This window comes from Xenopus tropicalis, chromosome 2, assembly GCF_000004195.4.
Source record: "Xenopus tropicalis strain Nigerian chromosome 2, UCB_Xtro_10.0, whole genome shotgun sequence".
NCBI classification, from domain to species: Eukaryota; Metazoa; Chordata; class Amphibia; order Anura; family Pipidae; genus Xenopus; species Xenopus tropicalis.
This window is the reverse complement of record NC_030678.2, coordinates 93,391,888-93,413,266: the sequence shown is the minus strand read 5'-3', so window position 1 is coordinate 93,413,266 and position 21,379 is coordinate 93,391,888. Positions and strand designations below refer to the sequence as shown.

General features: G+C 36.4%; 1 protein-coding gene across 1 annotated transcript in view; it reads left to right on the top strand.

Moving 5' to 3' along the window:
- The first annotated feature begins 1,750 nt into the window (after window positions 1–1,750).
- The window catches only part of LOC100489463 (multidrug and toxin extrusion protein 2-like), a 29,801-nt gene continuing 10,172 nt past the window's right edge, over window positions 1,751–21,379 (top strand). Inside the window, exons 1-11 of the mRNA XM_031896953.1 lie at window positions 1,751–1,988; window positions 5,210–5,311; window positions 11,397–11,465; window positions 13,250–13,398; window positions 13,998–14,040; window positions 15,918–15,962; window positions 17,972–18,069; window positions 19,017–19,114; window positions 19,719–19,832; window positions 20,532–20,599; window positions 20,691–20,799. Of these exons, the coding sequence (XP_031752813.1) occupies window positions 1,875–1,988; window positions 5,210–5,311; window positions 11,397–11,465; window positions 13,250–13,398; window positions 13,998–14,040; window positions 15,918–15,962; window positions 17,972–18,069; window positions 19,017–19,114; window positions 19,719–19,832; window positions 20,532–20,599; window positions 20,691–20,799 (1,009 nt within the window). The 5' untranslated portion in view covers window positions 1,751–1,874. The remainder of the gene's footprint in view (window positions 1,989–5,209; window positions 5,312–11,396; window positions 11,466–13,249; window positions 13,399–13,997; window positions 14,041–15,917; window positions 15,963–17,971; window positions 18,070–19,016; window positions 19,115–19,718; window positions 19,833–20,531; window positions 20,600–20,690; window positions 20,800–21,379) is intronic.

Below are 21,379 nucleotides of genomic sequence, written 5' to 3'. Positions count from 1 at the left end.
GTGGAGAAGGACCGATTCCTGACCTTGGGGGACCTGCGGAAGCAGTGGACTGAGTCTGGAGTAGAAACATCCAGAGCCACCGTGTACAGGCGCGTGCAGGAAATGGGCTACAGGTGCCGCATTCCCCAGGTCAAGCCACTTTTGAACCAGAAACAGCGGCAGAAGCGCCTGACCTGGGCTACAGAGAAGCAGCACTGGACTGTTGCTCAGTGGTCCAAAGTATGTCATTCGGAAATCAAGGTGCCAGAGTCTGGAGGAAGACTGGGGAGAGGGAAATGCCAAAATGCCTGAAGTCCAGTGTCAAGTACCCACAGTCAGTGATGGTCTGGGGTGCCATGTCAGCTGCTGGTGTTGGTCCACTGTGTTTTATCAAGGGCAGGGTCAATGCAGCTAGCTATCAGGAGATTTTGGAGCACTTCATGCTTCCATCTGCTGAAAAGCTTTATGGAGATGAAGATTTCATTTTTCAGCACAACCTGGCACCTGCTCACAGTGCCAAAACCACTGGTAAATGGTTTACTGACCATGGTATTACTGTGCTCAATTGGCCTGCCAACTCCTGACCTGAACCCCATAGAGAATCTGTGGGATATTGTGAAGAGAAAGTTGAGAGACACAAGACCCAACACTCTGGATGAGCTTAAGGCCGCTATTGAAGCATCCTGGGCCTCCATAACACCTGAGCAGTGCCACAGGCTGATTGCCTCCATGCCACGCCACATTGAAGCAGTCATTTCTGCAAAAGGATTCCCGACCAAGTATTGAGTGCATAACTGAACATAATTATTTGAAGGTTGACTTTTTTTGTATTAAAAACACTTTTCTTTTATTGGTCGGATGAAATATGCTAATTTTTTGAGATATGAATTTTGGGTTTTCATGAGCTGTATGCCACAATCATCAATATTAAAACAAGAAAAGGCTTGAACTACTTCAGTTGTGTGTAATGAATCTAAAATATATGAAAGTCTAATGTTTATCAGTACATTACAGAAAATAATGAACTTTATCACAATATGCTAATTTTTTGAAAAGGACCTGTATATGGCTATGATGGCTATGAATTATACTTTGATATTGTTGCCATGTGAATGTGAATTGCACCAACTAACTAAAATCCACCATATCACTGCAGGCTATGAGGAAAGGGATAAGAAGGTCTATCTGGTTAAAGACTACCCATTTGCACCACAATGTTCTTATAACCCTCCCATCCCCTACCTGGCACAATTCACATACAAATGGTAATCAATAGAAGGCCTATAACTCATTTTGATTTTCTTCTATCTGTGGGGACTATACCATGTGTAATATATGGCTATAAATAATACATTGATATTTTTTGCCATATTGGTGATATCAATATAGACATACGAATCTGTTCCATTTCACCTCGCTGAAAAATTTGCGAAACTGCAGAAAAATTTTTGGTCATCTGCTTTGATGGAAGGGCAGTTGGACTTTGATTGAAAAGTTTAGATCTACTTTAATCTTCTTTATTTCTCCATGGGTAATAGTTTGAGTGCTCAACTTGCACAGATTTGTAGATAGAGTTATATAGCCTTCTGATCCAGTTACCTTAATAATGTTTATAGATAATGAAAGTATAAATAGAGAACATTTCCCTTGCGGTCAGATACAAACATTTCTGTGGGCAGAGTGTGAAGAGAAACCTGACTCTTAAGATTGAAAAACCAGTTTGGTCACAGAAGTTCCTGGTGTTTCATTTATTCTCCTTTTACATAAGCTACTCATTCTAGAAATGGGCTCTCCCTTAACTAACGTGATATCCAGTCTTCTGATCAGACATTTGCCCAATAGGTTTTAAATGCACAAAGTGAACAAAAAGTGGTGTAGTGAAGAGAATAGCCACAATGCCATGGAACTGCATCCCTGGTGGCTGTGGAATGATGTTGGGGACGATGAGAAAGCTCTTCCAGGATAATGTTTCAGAGCTGAAAATGCTGCTATGGTTTTCTGGACCTCTGGTAAGTAATTGATGCATGTATGCTCATGCAAGACAAGACATGTTTTGACTTTATTTACTTTTAAAATAATTTTTGTCGGTTTTTGATGGATATCTGAACTTCTAAGTCATAGAAATATATTTTTGTGTATATATTTTTATTGTATTGTGGTACTTTGCATGCAGTGCTATATATTTTTACAAGGCAGCAATAGTGCATAGACAGGGACTGCAATAAATATACAATAATTCTAGATTAAGATTAAGTGGCAAATAATAGGAGACACAAGATGAAGAAGGATCCTGCCCAGTAATCTAACAATCTAAGAAGGTAAGTAACAGACACAAATAGGAGAGTAAGCAAAAGGAGATGCTATTCACAGTTGCCGATTCTCTGGCCTACAACTGCCAAGATCAGAGCAGATTCCATGTGAGGTAGGATCTGAGTTTAGTCTGAAGAGAGTGAGGGAGAATTTCTTATGGAGAAACTAAGGGATAGAATTCTAGAGGTGAATATCAATATGTTTCAAAAAGGAAAAGTCAAAGTTACCCCAAAGCAGCATGCTGAGTCAACAGGGTTAAAAGGAGAATTCCATCAGTAGTAAATGAAATGTACACCATTAGAGGGTTCGATTTGTGTTTTATTTTAAACTGTTTGTGTGTTATACATCCAAAAGGCCAAAGGCCTTAACTATGTGTTACAGTTCTGTCTGGTACTTTGTTTTTGCATGGTAACAATGGTCAAGCTGTAAAAAAAAAACAGACCAGTTTCAATTTACAAATCATGTTCAGTGTTTGTACTCATAGTAACAGAAAGCATTTGTACCAATTCATAACGCAATGCTCGTCTCGATTAGTACATCAATGCAGCTGATATTTAATATCTTATAGAAAAGTATTGGATTATTAGTTCTGATTAACTGCTATATTTAAAATGTGCCAATTCATAAAAACACTTCCCCTAAATGTCAGAAAAAAAAATTCTGAAAGACAGTCAGGGTCAGTGAAAATCCTACCTGGTCTGCGCAACTCCATATAACTCCATAAGTTTTTTATTGCAACTAAACAGTAGTTTGTTCTCCATTCTAATATTTAGTAAGTGTAATATCTTAAGTCTAATTTACACAATATGCTCCACAGTAGTGATGAGTGAATATTTGCGTCAGGCATGGATTTGCATTGAATTTCCACATTTCGCCATAGGCGAATTGTTTTGCAAAACTTCTGTTAAAATTTGGCACGGAAAAATTTTCCACGCATCAAAAAAGGGCGTGGGTGCGTCAAATTGGGTGCGGGTGCATCAAAATTTGGGCACGGTTGCATCAAAAAAGACGCGGCGACCAAATAAAGACGAGGGTGACCAAAAAAAGCCACGGGCGACAAAAAAGACGCGGGCAACAAAAAAATCATGCAACAAATGCATTTCGCAATTTTTTTGACCTTTTGCGAATTTTATGGTGAAGCGAAACAGGACAGATTTGCTCATCACTACTCCACAGGTAAGATAGCTGATTGAGGTTCAGATATGTAGATATTTCCTTATTCATTGGAATCGTGAAGTTATGTATTTTTGTTTGTATTACCAGTTTGAGGAAATGTTACATTTTATTACAAACAAGGCAACATGATGTGATGTATAGGTCGAACAGGCACTGAACTGTTACTGACTTTTCCAAAAAAAGAGGTATGAGGAACAAGAACTGTGGAATGGAGGACATAAAATAAAAGAACTGATAAATTCTCAGCCCCAGATTTTGCATTTTATCAGATGAGAGTAACATGAGTCTAACAACTGACTGCTTTCTATATCACACACAGAAATATACCAGATTTGGTGAGACTAAGGGGAGAATTTTCAAAAATGTAGTTAAGATGAATTTGGAGTTCAGTTGGAATAAACTGTTTTTTATTCCTGAAAATCTCAAATTTTACAGTAGTCAAAAGTCCATTTTTTATACTCCACTTGATTCTAAAATGTTTTTTCCACAAAGTTTCTCCATGTGCAATACCATGTGTTGGCTGGAATGGTCCCCATTGGGCTCCAGAGCAACTGAGACCTTTCCTTTCTAGTGTAAAATTGCTTTTCCCCATTTGTCAATCTGAAAGGATCACTACCAGCTGGAAATTTTAAGGCTGATGGTAAAGTCTGAGAAAGGAAGAATTATGATCTGGGGTTTCTGAGGGAGCACACAGCCCATCACTAAATGATGGATCAAGGGAAAGGATGTAAAAGGGCAATGATTACTGATATATATATTCCAGTTTGGCAAGATTCTTTAATAGGTCACTTAACATAATAAAGAGTTGCCACCAACAGTTATATACTATAACTGTGGGTTAAGTATTCATTCTGGGGGTATAGTTTTCCTTTAAGGCAAAAGAGTGCAATAACAATCTTAACAATTTTGTGCTTTACTTTGTGGCAAAAGCTGAAAAAAGTTGAATAGCTGTTTTTCAACACCAACCACATTTGCTACTGCACAAACTTGGATAAAGGAACGGGCATCATTCATTAAGTACTTGCAGACAAAGCTGCTCCTCAAACCTGGTCACATGCAAGTGCCACCATTGGTGGTAATTTCAAGGTTCCTTCTGTGAGCTAAGCCAATAGGCGCAGCAGACTTTTGATGACATTTTGACTTTCAAGAAATTAAGCAATTCAGAGTTCAAAAATGGCTGTGAATTGGAGGACAGTTTTGAATACTTATCTTCCAGCTGAAATATGCTAGTAAAGAAAATGTCCTGTGTCATCTGCTTTACAGTGATTTATGGGATTTGCAGTGTGGAAGATATACAGGCCCAATATTTATGGCTCAACTTTTGTTCTCTCTAAAGTGTAGTTTGTTTGAAATATGTTTACTTGTGTCTCTTACTTTTCTCATCATCATCATCATCATCATCATCATCATCATCATCATCATCATCATTTATTTATATAGTGCTAGCCAATTACGCAGTGCTTTACAATAAATGTAAACAAACAGGGGTATACAGAGTAACAATAGGATCAGAGGGCCTTGCTTGCAAGAGCTTACAATCTACAGGGGTTGAGGGTACATTGAAACAAAAGGAATGGGGATACTGATTGATAATTTATGATACATATATAAATGTCTGATCAGTTTAGATACATTGAATATGCTTCCCTATACAGATAGGTCTTTAGGGAGCATTTCAAAGTTTTTTTCCTAAAAATAAATGTTATTCGAAAATGCTAATTTAATATAAATAATTTTATTTTAGATCATCACCAATTTTCTGGACTATGCACCAATTATTGTAACTACTGTTTTCTGTGGACACATTGGAAAGATGGAACTAGATGCAATAATGCTTGCTAATGCTGTAAGTAAAAGAAATACGATATGTAAAGTTTAACCACACAAAAAAAATATAAGTGCTGTGCAAGTAGTTTGCTGAGGTGGCAACTCTTATTCAAAACTTGATACAATCAATGACAAACAATCAATGAAAGACAATGACAGATAGACAATGACAGACAAACAATGACAGACAATGATAATGACAGAAAGACAATGACAGACAATGAAAGACTGACAATGAGAGGCAATAACAATGACAGACAATGACAGACAATGAAAGACAGACAATGAGAGAAAATGAAAGACAATGACAATGACAGACAGAAAATAACAGACAATAAGAGAGAATGAAAGACAATGACAGACAATGAAAATGGCAGCCAATGACAATGACAAACAATGACAGACAATGAAAAACAATGAATGACAAACAATGACAGACAGGCAATGACAGACAATAACAGACAATGAAAGACAATGATAATGACAGACAATAAAAGACTACGACAGACAAAGAATAACAATGACAGACAATGAAAGACAAGACAATGACAGTGACAGACTATGACAGACAGAGAATGACAATGACAGACAATGACAAACAGACAATAACAGACAATGACAGAAAACGACAGACAATAACATACAATGAAAGACAATAACAGATAATGACAATGACAGACTATGACAGACAATGACAATAACAGACAATGACAATGAAAGACAGATATTGACAGACAACAACAATGACAGACAATGGAAAACAATGACAGACAAACAATGACAGGAAATCAATGTATGACAATGACAGACAGACAGTGACAATGACAGACATAGACAGACAACAACAATGAAAGACAGTGACAGACAATAGAAGACAATAAATGTCTTTCAAAAAAAAAAATGACAGTCAATGAAAGACAATGATAGACAGAGAATGACAATGACAAACAGACAATAACAGACAAAGGTAATGACAGACAATGACAGGACAGGTAATGAAAGACAATGACAGACAATGGAAGGCAATGACAGACAATGACAATGTCAATGAAAGACAATGACAAACAGACAATGAAACAAAATGACAGACATTGACAGGTAATGAAAGACTATGACAGACAAAGAATGACCATGAAAGACAATGACAAACAATGACAGACAGAAAATAACAGACAATGACAGACAATGAAAATGGCAGCCAATGACAATGACAAACAATGACAGACAATGAAAAACAATGAATGACAAACAATGATAGACAATAACAGACAATGAAAGACAATGATAATGACAGACAATAAAAGACTATGACAGACAAAGAATAACAATGACAGACAATGAAAGACAAGACAATGACAGTGACAGACTATGACAGACAGAGAATGACAATGACAGACAATGACAAACAGACAATAACAGAAAACGACAGACAATAACAGACAATGAAAGACAATGACAGACCATAAAAGGCAATAAAACACAATGACATAAATGACAGACAATGTAAGACAATAAAAGACAATGACATACAGACAATGACAATCACAGACAATGAAAGACAGTGACAGACAATGACAAAAACAATGACAGACAGACAATGACAATGACAGAAATTGACAGACAGACAATGAAAGACAATGACAGACATACAATGAGACATACAATCAATGACAGACAATCAATAAAGCACAATGACAGGCAGACAATGACAGACACAAAATGACAATGACAGACGATGATAATGACAGAAAGACAATGACAGACAGACAATGAACGACAATGACACAATGAAAGACTGACAATGAGAGGCAATGACAGCCAATGAAAGACAGACAGACAATGACAGAAAATCAATGAAAGACAATGACAAACAGAAAATGACAAACAGACAATGACAGACAATAAAAGACAATGACAAACAATGACAATGAATGACAATGGCAGACAATGACAGACAAAGAATGACAGGAAATCAATGTATGACAATAAAATACATTGACAGACAACAACAATGACAAACAATGACAGACAATTGAAGACAATGACAGACAGTCAATGAAAGACAATGACAGAAAGAGAATGGCAAACAGACAATGACAGACAGACAATAACAGACAAAGATAATGACAGACAATGACAGGACAATTACAAACAATACCAATGACAGACAAACAATGACAGACAATGGAAGACAATGACAGACAATCAATAAAAGACAATGACAGACAGAGAATGATAATGACAAACAGACAATGAAAGACAATGACAATAACAGACAATAAAAGACAATGACAATGACAGACTATGACAATGAGAGACAATGACAGACTATTACAGACAGAGAATAAAAATGACAATGACAGACAATGACAGCAGACAATGATAGACAGACAATGACAGCAGACAATGATAGACAGACAATGACAGCAGACAATGATAGACAGACAATGACAGCAGACAATGATAGACAGACAATGACAGCAGACAATGATAGACAGACAATGATAATGACAGAAAGACAATGACAGACAATGAAAGACTGACAATGAGAGGCTTATTGCCAGACAATGACAGACAATGACAATGACAGACAATGAAAGACAATAACATACAATGAAAGACAATGAGAGACAATGACAGACAGACAATGACAGACAATAAATGAAAGACAATGACAGACAGAAAATGACAAACAATGACAGACAATGAAAGACAATGACAGACAATAACAGATAATGACAACGAAAGACAAGACAATGACAATAACATACAATGAAAATGAAAGACAGATATTGACAGACAACAACAATGACAGACAATGGAAGACAATGACAAACAAGCAATGACAGGAAATCAATGTATGACAATGACAGACAGACAGTGACAAACAATGACAGACATAGACAACAACGACAAACAATGAAAGACAATGACAGTCAATGAAAGACAATGACAGGCAGAGAATAACAATGGCAAACAGACAATGACAGACAAAGATAATGTCAGACAATGACAATTAAAGACAATGATAGACATTAGCAGACAACAACAATGACAGACAATGGAAGACAATGACAGACAATGAATGAAAGACAATGACAGACAGAGAATGACAATGACAAACAGACAATGAAAGAAAATGACAGACAATGACAGGCAAAGACAGACAATGACAATGTCAGACAATGACAATAACAGACAGACAATGACAGATAATGACAGACAGACATTGCCAATGACAATGAGACAGACAATGACAGACAATCAATGAAAGACAATGACAATGACAGACAATGACAGTTAATGATATATAATGAGAATGACAAACAATGACAATGACAGACAATGAAAGACAATAACATACAATGAAAGACAATGAGAGACAATGACAGACAGACAATGACAGACAATAAATGAAAGACAATGACAGAAAGAAAATGACAGAAAGAAAATGACAAACAATGACAGACAATGAACGACAATGACAGACAATAACAGATAATGACAACGAAAGACAAGACAATGACAATAACAGACAATGACAATGAAAGACAGATATTGACAGACAACAACAATGACAGACAATGGAAGACAATGACAGACAAGCAATGACAGGAAATCAATGTATGACAATGACAGACAGACAGTGACAAACAATGACAGACATAGACAACAATGACAAACAATGAAAGACAATGACAGTCAATGAAAGACAATGACAGGAAGAGAATAACAATGGCAAACAGACAATGACAGACAAAGATAATGTCAGACAATGACAATTAAAGACAATGATAGACATTAGCAGACAACAACAATGACAGACAATGGAAGACAATGACAGACAATGAATGAAAGACAATGACAGACAGAGAATGACAATGACAAACAGACAATGAAAGAAAATGACAGGCAAAGACAGACAATGACAATGTCAGACAATGACAATAACAGACAGACAATGACAGATAATGACAGACAGACATTGCCAATGACAATGAGACAGACAATGACAGACAATCAATGAAAGACAATGACAATGACAGACAATGACAGTCAATGACAGACAATAACAGACAATATCAATGACAGAAAAAGAAAAACAATGACAGACAATGGCAGAAAATGACACACAGACAATAAAAGACAAAGATAGACAATAACAATGAAAGACAATGAAAAAAATAATAATGACAGACAATGAAAGAAAATGACAGACATTGACAATGAGAGACAATGATAGTAAGACAATGAAAGACAATGGCAGACAATGACAATAACAGACAGAAAATGACAGACAGACAATAACTGACAATGACAATGACAAAGACAGACATTGACAGACAAACAATGACAGAGACAGAAAATCAATGAAAGACGATGATAGACAATGATAGGCAATGACAGACAATGAAAGACAACGACAGTGGCAGAGAATGACAGTGATAGACTATGACAGACAATGAGAGAAATGAAAGACAATAAAAGACAATGACAAACAATGACAGACAGTTAATGAGAGACAATGAAAGACAATGACAGACAGACAATGACAGACAATAACAGATAATGAAAGACAATGACAGACAGGCAAAGACAGCCAATAACAGACAATGACAGACAATAGACTATGACAGACAGAGAATAACAATGAAAGACAATGACAGACAATGACAGGCAATGACAATGACAGACTATGACAGAAAGAGAATAACAATGTCAGTGAGACAATGAAATACAATGAAAGACAATGACAGACAGTGACATTAAATGACAGTCAATGACAGACAATAACAATGACAGAAAAAGAAAAACAATGACAGAAAATGACAGACAGACAATAAAAGACAATGATAGACAGTAACAGACAGTCACAGGCAGATAATAACAGGCAATGAAAGACAATGACAGACAATAAAAGGCTATGAAACACAATGATAGAAATGACAGACAATGAAAGACAATGAAAGACAATGACAGACAATGAAAGACAATTTCAAAGACAAACAATTACAGACAGACAATGACAATGACAGACAGACAATGCCAGACAATGAAAGACAATGACAATGAAAGACAATGAAAAAAATAATAATGACAGACAATGAAAGACAATGACAAACAATGACAGACAAACAATGAGACACACAGTATAATGGCTCATCCAATCTTGGTGTGGATGTACTTTCAGGATTCCACTAGTGGGTTGCATCAAAAGCCTCTCCTGACAAGCAAATTGCACATTAATGCTTTGTGCATTGGCACCCGAAAAGATACAACATCCCTGCTCTGCTTAAGCTAACTGCAACTTGTGCCTCATTCAAGGAAACACATGCTGGATGTGGCTCAACGCACAGCTGCAGTGACACTGGAATTCTGTGAAAAACATGTAGATTCGAAAGTTCACTTGCATTCACTACATTTGCTGCATTCATAAATTAGCTTTATATTCTGTTAGAGCCATTTTATCCTCCTAATAACAGAGGGGTAAATTGGCTTTTTTCTTTTTGGTATCCCATAAATTATATATAGAAACCTTGGGTAGATTGTTGGTCTGTTCAAAGCATCTGCCACAAAGTACTCAAAAACGTGTTTTTCTCCGATTTTTTAAAAAGGAAAAGAAAAATTGTTAAGTAATATGATTGGGATCTACAGTTGTTTCCATGAGCAGGTGCTCATTTTTAAATCTCTGGCTTGGAGGCAAGTTTTGGTTGAATAAAAACCAAGTGTACTGCCAAACAGAGCCCACTGTATTTCATGTTTGTGCTCCCTATATATGTTTACATTTGAATGTGGCTCATGGAAAAACAACATTGGGGATCCCTGCATTAAGCAGAGTATTCCTACTTCCCTATGTGTGAATACAGTGTAATATACAGTGAATGACACAATCATCTCCAGATAACAACAAAATGACTGAGAAGCATTTTCATTATCAAATTCTCTTGCATTTGTAATTTAGTCATCAATCCTAGAGATCTGGGGGTACAGTGTGACAGTTTTATGAAAGGTTACAATCCCCTTTAAGGCTCATTCCCTAGGCCAAAAGCAAAATAATATTTCCCTGACATTGGTATGTTTTAACTGTATTTGCACTTTGTCAGTTTGCAGCAGTCACTGGGATGTCTGTAGGACTGGGCTTGTGTGGTGCATGTGATACCCTTCTCTCACAGGTAGGAACAAAATGTAACATATAGACAATTTTCAGCCTGAGCTATATCCTACATACCTCTTAGTTAAACAGTTTTTTGTCAAGTGAGCAAATCTTTTTTTATGTTCTTTAGTATGAGTAAAACATTTACTGCTTATTGTCTTGTGTAATGCCAACAAACTTTTTAAACGTAATGGCTGATTATACAACATATTTGTTAGTTGGATTTGATTAAAATCATGATGCTTATCTGTGTAACCCATGAGAGGGTTGGGGCCATAAAGTGCTCTGAAGCACCACATTCATTGCACACTCCTCTTTGCACAACCCTGAGAAAGGGAGCTGGTTTCATTTTGTTGATTTAAGATTATATAGTATAACAAAGATTACATTGAGATTATATAATGTTACTAAAACCTCAAACACTGCTACCAGTTTTTTGGCAGAACACAGTATTTGATTTAATAGGTTATTTGATATGAGGAGTGAAGGACAGGACAGAATTAAGAATAACCCACAAGGCACCAGGCCTGAGGAGATGGGGTGATAATTGATTTGTTATTTGTGATAGAACTCTTGGGGTGATATGGGTGCTGAATGGGAGAAAGAGAACAATTTCGAGATATTTAATTTAAGGCTGTGTTGAGACAACCAGGTAGAGATAGAAGGCAAGAAAAGACCCAAGTTAAGAGCTCTGGTTTGAGATCAGAACAGGAGAGATAGATTTGAATATCATCAGCATAGATGTGATATTGAAAGCAATATGAATTGATAAGTTTGCCAAGAGAAAAAGTATAGAAAGGAAATGATAAGGTGCACATGACAGAGCCTTGTGGAACCCTGATAGGGATAAAAGGGAAAAGATGAGACTCCATTGTTAAAGACACCGAAAAAGTGATTTGAGAAGTAGAATAAATACCAGGAAAGGGCAGAGCCACAAAGGCCAAGAGAATGGAGGGACAGGAGTAGAGAGTAATCAACAGGGTTAAAAGCAGCTGAAAGATCTAGGAGTATTAATAGTGAGAAGTGGTTTATGGCTTTAGCTGATAACAGATCATTAGTTAGCGAGGTTTAATTGGATTCTGTGGAGTGTTGTGGCCTAAAGTCATTGAAGGGGGTTTGTAGGAATAGAGCTTTTGCCCTGAGTGGATCACCTTACATATCAGTCCTTTACATTTCTGAAAGTACCCAGCTCAAACAGGTCTTGGTGTGTACTACCAATGTTGGGACAAAAGTTTTTACCTAATTTGATTTCAGCTGGCCATACATGAGCAGTTCTTTTTTTACATTTGAATGCTGATGGGTGAAAATTGTGAAGTGGACCATCTGATTATATGACTTGTTGTCGGGGGCCTGGTCAAAATTTGACCCATGGTTAGCATGGCTGGATAGTTCAAAATTGTGTAACATACCTAGAAATCTATGTAGTGTATTAAGCAAAGACAGCAGCTTGACAAGGGCAGGCAGGTATAAAGGGTTTAAACTTAAGGCAAACTCCACTGACCACCAATGAGTAAAAAAACTTAAGGCAAATTTCACTGACAGGCAATGAATTGACTGACTTATTAGCACATTACTTATATATGAACTACTTATTACAGAGTAATATCAACTGTTTATATTGAGGTCTATTTACTGAATCATATGAGCTATTACCTACATGATAATTTAGTTCAACTTCAAGCAAATGATGCCCTATGCCAACTGGGCAGTAGTATGGAATAAATTTATTAGCACTTTTGCTTACTATTTGTATATACATAGATCCCATTAGGCAAATAAATATGCATGTTTTTTTCTTTTAAGATATATGGAGGGAAAAACCTGAAACTGATTGGAATTGTTTTACAGCGTGCCATCGTCATTCTGTCTCTAGCTTGCTTCCCATGCTGGGCATTATATATCAACACAAAAAACATTTTTGTGTTACTTGGACAAAATCCAGAAGTGGCAAGGTACAGTATGGGGGGATTTACTAAAATATATTTTTTTCATATTTTTATTTGTTTGAAACCACTGATAAATGAATTTCCACCAATCAAAAGATCTTAACTGACGTGTCACACAATAAGTGTGACATAATATTGTCATACAAGAGCCAGTGTAATAAAACTACAGGTTCTCAACAGGTTTTAGAATACATATTTTCAGATTTGGACTTGTTGCAGTTTTGTCGCTTAATAACATTTTGTAAATAAAACTGCTCTTTTTTTTTTGCAACTTTTTCTGATTTTTGTGCCAAAAAAGCTGAACCCAAAAAAGTTGTGGTTTAGTAAATGCCCCCCAAGTATGATGATAATTCTTAATTAAATACAGTACCCTGTATATTATATTTCCAGTTCCTTCATTTTTAAAAAAAATGTTTAAGTTGTTTGAGTTGTCTGGGAGGAACAGGAGCAATATCTTGCTTGCATATTCATGCTGGTTTGTACATATGTTTGGTATGCTGATTTGTACTATATGGAGCCTGCAATGGGGGTTTAATGGATGGTTGATTAATGGTAGTTGAATGTAAAATGGTTTATGAATATATTAACCATTATATTGCTGGTAGGTTGGCTGAATTATGCATGTTGGTGAATATTCCAGCTTTACCTGTAAGTATCCCAAGCTGTTTCTCATGTATCCTTTAACATTTCAAAGTACTTTTAGGAGGCTCCAGGCTTCTACATATTTTGCCAACCTAAAAAAGTAAAGTTTTCCTATTTTAAACCATTTGAAGACTATGCCACTGCCAAAGGCCCAAATAGCACTAAAGTAAGAATAGTTTGAACAACCATTGTAGAATCAGAACTGTATCTGCTTTATATAGTTACATAACTACATAGGGTTGAAAAAAGACCCATCAAGAGTCCCAAAAGAGTCCATCAAGTTCAACCCTTCCAAGTAAACCCAGCAGACACAAACCTATACTGACCTATCTATACACTCACATACATAAACCATATATACCAACATCAGTACTAACTGTAGATATTAGTATCACAATAGCCTTGGATATTCTGCTTGTTCAAGAACTCATCCAGGTTCCTCTTAAAGGCATTAACAGAATCTGCCATCACTCGGAAGGGCATTCCACAACCTCACTGCCCTCACTGTGAAAAACCACCTACGCAGCTTCAAATGAAAGTTCCGTTCCTCTAATCTAAAGGGGGGGACTCTGGTGCTCTGATGGTTTTTATGGGAAAAAAACACCCCCTATCTGTCTATAATCCCCTCTAATGTACTTGTACAGAGTAATCATGTCCCCTCGCAAGCACCTTTTTTCCAGAGAAAACAACCCCAACCTTTACCATTTAGTTGCTAGTTGCACATCTCTGCACTCTCTCCAGCTCACCAGCTCATTAATATCCTTTTACGAACTAGACCCCAAAACTGCACTGCATACTCAAGGTGAGGCCTTACCAAAGACCTGGTACCTGGGTTTTCATCCCTTGAGTCCATGCCATTTTTTATACAAGACAGCACTTTATTTGCTTTAGTAGCCATTGAATGACCCTGCCTGGAATTAGACAACTTTTTATCTACAAAAACCTCCGGATCCTTCTCAATTAAGGATCCCCCCAACACACTACAATTTAGTATATAACTCAAGTTTATATTATTTCTACCAAAGTGCAAACTTTACATTTCCAATTTTGTCAAATCGCTCTGCAAAGCGGCAGCATCCTGCATGGAACTTATAGTTTTGCACAATTTAGTGTCTATTCCCACCAGTACCTATTTTAGGCTTAGTTCATTTGTATGTAATACCATTTAAAAACCAGCTTATAGTAGGTAAAATATGACATAAACTTATAAGGACCATTTGCTAGAAATTAAAATGCTGCATGGAATTAGCCTTCAAACATCATTTAATGAAATACTGTTATTCACTTACCGTAGGTTCAGAAATAATAATAGTATTTTAAACTCTTGAACATTGTCCATAATTGCCAACGCCAGAATGGTAATCCTCTTGCATGTCAAAAGATCTGTATTGTCTCTGGCAATTTTTGCGTTTTTTAACAAACAACTAATTCTGCTACAATTGGCCTGTGTATGGTCACCTTTAAGGATCCCTCAACACACTACCATTTAGTGTATAACTTGCATTTATATTATTTCTACTAAAGTGCATAACTTCAACATTGAACCTCATTTTCCATTTTGCTGCCCAGTTTTCCAATCCAAAAAGTGGCAGCATCCTGCATGGAACTTATAGTTTTGCACAATTTAGTGTCATCAGCAAAAATAGAAACAGTACTCTCTATGCCCACCTCCAGGTCATTAATAAACACGTTAAAAACCAAAGGACCAAGGACTGACCCCTGCGGTACTCCACTAACCACACTGGCCCAATTAGAAAATGTTCCATTTACCACCTGACCAAATGCTGGACATCAAACTTGAAAATTCTAAAAGCTACTGATCTAGAGGGATATTATGTTTTTTTTAATAACATGTAACAGTAATATTTTGGTTTTGATCACAGGCATTTTGCTTTTTCCAACTTGGACTTCGATACTTACAAAATCAGGTACAGTATATTAATATCATATAACTTTTCTAAGGTTTTAGTTATAGAGAATAAAACAGTATTAACAGCAGAGTAAAATTGTTGCATTGCTGGTGCACCTAGCCCTTGGATTCTTTTATCTTTTAGTTTAGAACTGCAATACAAAGGAGAAATATCTCAAACCCACATGCTGACATAGTGGAACATGGATGGAAAAAAGATTGGGATTAAGGAACTGTCAGTCCCTTGGGATATTTGGGGCAAATTTACTAAAACTCTGACATTACTAATTCTTTTAATTTTAAATTCAAATAAACTCATTTCCACGAATGTTTGGCATTTATTTAAAAATCTGAAATTAAAAAGCATGTGCTGAAAAAGTCACCAAAAAGTTGCGAAAATTCTGAATTTTCCAGCTTGTCGCATTGAAACTGTGGCTTCTTTGAATTTCCACACAAAAAAACAGTGTAAAAAATCCAAAACCTCAAAAGTTTTGAAGCAAATGACATGATCTCTGCAAGTTTTAGCTGCCAAATTGTTTGATCCGGATTTTTAGCCATTTTGACATATAGTAAATGTCAAAAAAGGCACAACTTTTTTTGGCAACTTCCATTTTGGGAAAAAAAATGGTTATTAATGGTTATTAAAAATGGTTATATGTCACCCTAAGAAATAACTCCAAATTATTTTCTATATTGTTAGTTGAGCAAAATAAACTTTACTTACTCTATATAAATAATATAAATCTTGTTTCCTTCCGTCTTGGAATTGCTCAATCAAAGCAAGCAGGCAGGCACCATTTTGTGGACACTGTTATGAAGGCAAGCTGTGTATCATGCCAAAATCTTGTTTATGTGCCAGAATGGGGGGACCAGATGCCCATACTCTTGCACTGGCTACACAATTAGATGAGGAGGAGGGAGGGGGAAAGATATGCAGTGACATCTAGGTGGTGCTGAACGGAAAGCTAAAGTTATTGCCTAAGGCATAGAGACGGGGCAAGCAATATATGATTGACAGCTGTGATTTTTAAATGCCTTTATAATGGGTTTGGATGTGTTAATATAAAAATGAATTTGGGTTTCATGTTTAATTTGAAAAGGACTTTTATTATACAGATTTTCATGCCTGGGTGACAGGTCCACTTTAAATGGCCCCATAGACATAAATGGAAAAAAAGGCACCAGCAGCAAAAGTTATCTGGGTCCAAAGATATACACCCATATGTCAGTTCCAGCTGGTATAATTTGTATCTTGCACTAAATGAGCACTACATTCTTAAACAGCTATCATTATTATGCATTTTATATTCCTTAGTAGCAAGATTACATAAGAATAATAACCCTGTCTTGTACTCCTTGCTGGGTATCATGCTATACCGTGAGTCTCCAAACTTTTTTTCCAGTGAGCCATATTCAAATGTAAAAAGAGTTAGGGAGAAAGACAACCATGAAAAAGGGTAATTGGTAGCCCCTAGATAGACTGGCAGCATACCTGAGCTTTGTTTGGCAGTACATTTTATGTAAAATTTGCCTCCAAGTCAGGAATAAAAAATAATAAGCACCTGCTTTGATGCCGGTGCAGTTTTCTGCTAACAGGAGCACCAGTCCAGGGGAATCAGGTAAGTGATTACATTTGGCACCCCCCAATAATTGCTCCTTTCCTTCTCCTTTAAAACAACATTCATGCACAATCCCCTGCTATGCCTACTGGAAGTTAAAGTAGGATAAGGAAAAATATCAGAGAGCGGTATTTTATTAACATTTGAGACAAACATCACTGGTGATGTTTCCCATAGAAAACAATCAGCAATTGGATTTGAACGGTCACCTAGAAAAAAAAAGCAAAGATCTGATTGTGATGTTTGTCTCCAATGTTAGTAAATACACCTTTTAGTATTCTGAATGTTGGCAAGAAGAGGCTGTAGAATGCAGTACTGCAAGTGTTCCTAAATAAGCCTTATGTCTGCACATACAACGCCACCAACATGCAGCCATTGTTTATTTCCTTTTTTTCTTTTTTTGTTCTAGGGAATTATTTGGCCGCAGAATTTCATTAGTTTTGTTGCACTTATTGTTAACACAATCGTCAATTACATAATGCTGTTTGTACTAAAAACAGGGGTGATGTAAGTATATACTTTTAATGGCCTGTCTTCTTTTTTGTAGTTTCACTTAAAAAACATTCAATCCTCTTACTGTATACATAGTGTGGGACACTTCGTCTTTAAGTCTGAAGATGGCCATACATGGCCAAATTAACAGCTTATAAAGACTGGGCGGCAGGAACACAAGTAAAGTTTATTACTGGAGCATTCCTTCTCCAAAAGTGAAAGCATAGCTCAAAATAACCTTAAAGATAAACTGTAAATATTTCAACCGAGTACCTTTCTAACACATTTGCATAACCATCCTCCCACCCACAGTTTAATCTATTAACTCTTCAGTATTCACAGTCCAAGTCCCAAGTTATAACATTAGAAGTCCTGTTTTAAATAATGGGTTGGTCCATGACCAAGGCTTTCCTTAAGTCCGCTGCTGCCTAGTCCTAGACCCTGTCAATGGACAGAAGTCACACAAGGGACCCAGTGGCCTTTTCCCAGCAGGTTCCTGCCTGCTGCAAGTTGCAGTTTGTTTCATTCCTGAATAGCAATAAGTACGGTACCTTGCAGTGTCTTGTTCCCCTGAGCACACAGCACCTGTTAATTCAGTGTCTTAGGAAATGCACAGACAAGGTACTGTATAGATAGATTGAACTGAATGATATTTCATGTAAACTTAATTTGTTATCAAGGATTTGCTCCTTTCTCTACCACAAACATGTAAGTGCATAGTAGTCTTGAGTGGCAATAGTTCAGAGTAATAAAATAATAAGAAAAAGAGTAGTAAACATAATACTGATTTATTCACACGTGCCAGTTGATAACTGCATGATCTCAAAGATTTAGGTTATACTATGCAAACCAGAATGGGGTGAGAATATATGTATATTTGTGTGTGTGATAGAATACCTAGAATAACCAAAGTACAGTATCACTGAACAAAGCAATAATCCACATTACTTCCTTACTTTCAGTGGGGCTGCTGTAGCCCTAACAATTGGGTCACTTTTTGAATGTACAGTGTTGTATCTCTATATCTGGCTCAAAAAGATTCATGTGGAAACATGGCCAGGTAAGGTGTATTTAGAACTCCAAACTAATCATAATGCAACTGTTTTTGTAAGACTCATGGGGAAAAAAATATAAAAAGCCAGAAAACATTCACAGAACAGTATATGAATCCTGCCATGATTATAGGGTGGCACATCTGGGTCTGCTCCTGAGGGGGTAGTATGCCTAGTTAGGCAGAATTTCGGTTGGCAAAACTAGAAATTTGGCTTTTTGCCACCCCTGGAAAAGTGCTGGCCAAGTCAGCACCATATTTTACCAGGTCAAGGTTAAAACTTCCAAATGGCTGCCCCTTTATTGCCTGCCAATAGGAATTACATGTACAAATAACTTTAAAGTCATTAAAAAAGTTTTATCCAATGTATTCCGCCACTATGTTTGTGCCGCCCTAGGCCTGGATCTTTGTGGCCTCGCCACAAATCCGGGTTCCTTAGAATACAATCCTTAGTATTCAAAAAATTGTTTTTGGGTGGACATTTCCTTTAAAATTCATTTATATGTTTGTCTTGTACATTACTACTTTCAGGGTTCTTCCTGTTCATATGATCATATAGATAGTTTACTGTCCTTTTTTATGTAAGTAAAAATTTCTGTATTTTGATATATAGGCTGGTCTACTGAATGTCTGAAGGAATGGAGAGTTTTTTTGGCCCTCGGAATACCCAATATGCTGATGACAGGCATAGAATCATGGGCATATGAGATATCAATCATATTAACAGGTTACTTAGACAAATCCTAATAATCTTCATTAAATATGACTGTATCATTAATTACTGTGTAACTCTACTGCCTGTAAATGGCAGCATTATTTTATCATTATTATTATTATTATTACCGTATTATTATTATACATTATTATTATTACCTTTGTTTCTTGTAAAAAGGCCTATATATTCTCAAAAAAGTTAACTATTAATAAAATCCCAATATGAGTGCAGCTAAGTTCCACTTGTCTTATTGCTTAGTAAAAGTATAATTGATATTGTATAGCCTTTTTTCTTTTTAAATAAAATCACATTTTTCAAAATTTGCTACAATTCAGGAAACCCTTGTTACTTTGACAACAGTATACTGTACCTCTGAGACCCACTACCTGAAGACAGCTTAGATTGCACTGCAGTGTTTTAACAACAAAAGAGGTGACCAGCTTAAGTGTTTCAGATTCAATATAGCTGTATGCTTTGCTGGTGGTACTAGCCAGTGATACGCTTCTAGAAGCATGCGAATGGGGAACCCCGTAAAATGTATTACCTGATGCCAAGATTAATACAAAAGTATCATTTTAGACAGACTACCGTTACACTAGAATGTAATCTTTAATCTACAGATGTGTAGGTTTAATATATATATCTATATCTATATCAGAGAAACATTATCTACTTACATCTACTAACATCATGTGTTTTTGTTTTGTTTAGGCCTCATTAGCTTGGCGGAGCTGGGAGCCCAGACAATCCTGTATCAGCTGATTACCTTTATCCACAAGGTTACTGTATCTGAAAAAGTGCTACATTTATTTCTTTGCTTTTTCTGGCATTTATTTCAATGTATTTCTATTTATCATTTCTCCATAACAGATTCCTTTTGCCCTAAGCATGGCTGTTAGCATTAGAGTTGGTACTTTCCTGGGTGCCGGCGAGATTAAGCAAGCCATAAAATCTGCAAAACTGAGCTTTATTTTAACAGGTAGGAAAGCAAGGAGAGATTACATATGAATTAGCATGATTATGATTATAGCCAAGCGTGTAACAGGGAGAATGGCAACAATGCAAATCAAATGAAAATGCAAAAGAAATTGTTGATTACTAATGCATATTTACATTATTATCTAGGGCAGTGGTGCCTAACTGGTGGTCCATAGGCTGAATATTGCATTCCAACACATTAACATAGGCCCCAGAATTCCTTAGCTTTACACTGACTTCTTTGAAGAATAATATGTTTTAATTACGGTATCTCACTTTCTGATTTTTCAACTACATGGAAAAAGCTGGACAGCACATACCTATTGTATATTGTCTCCTTACTGCGTTTTGAACAGTTATTGGATTTTACCCAAGATTTCTCTGACTGTTTGCGGGTATGAAGCGTGTGCTTTAATTTATACAAATGGTAGATATAGGTTTTTGGTTACCCAAAGGGTTTTTGACTACCTTAGTTACCCCAACCCCTTTACTCCTCTATACTCCTCAAAGCCCCCTCTAACCCTTAATTCCCCCTCTACACACATGTACACACACTGATACAAGATAATATAAATCAATTT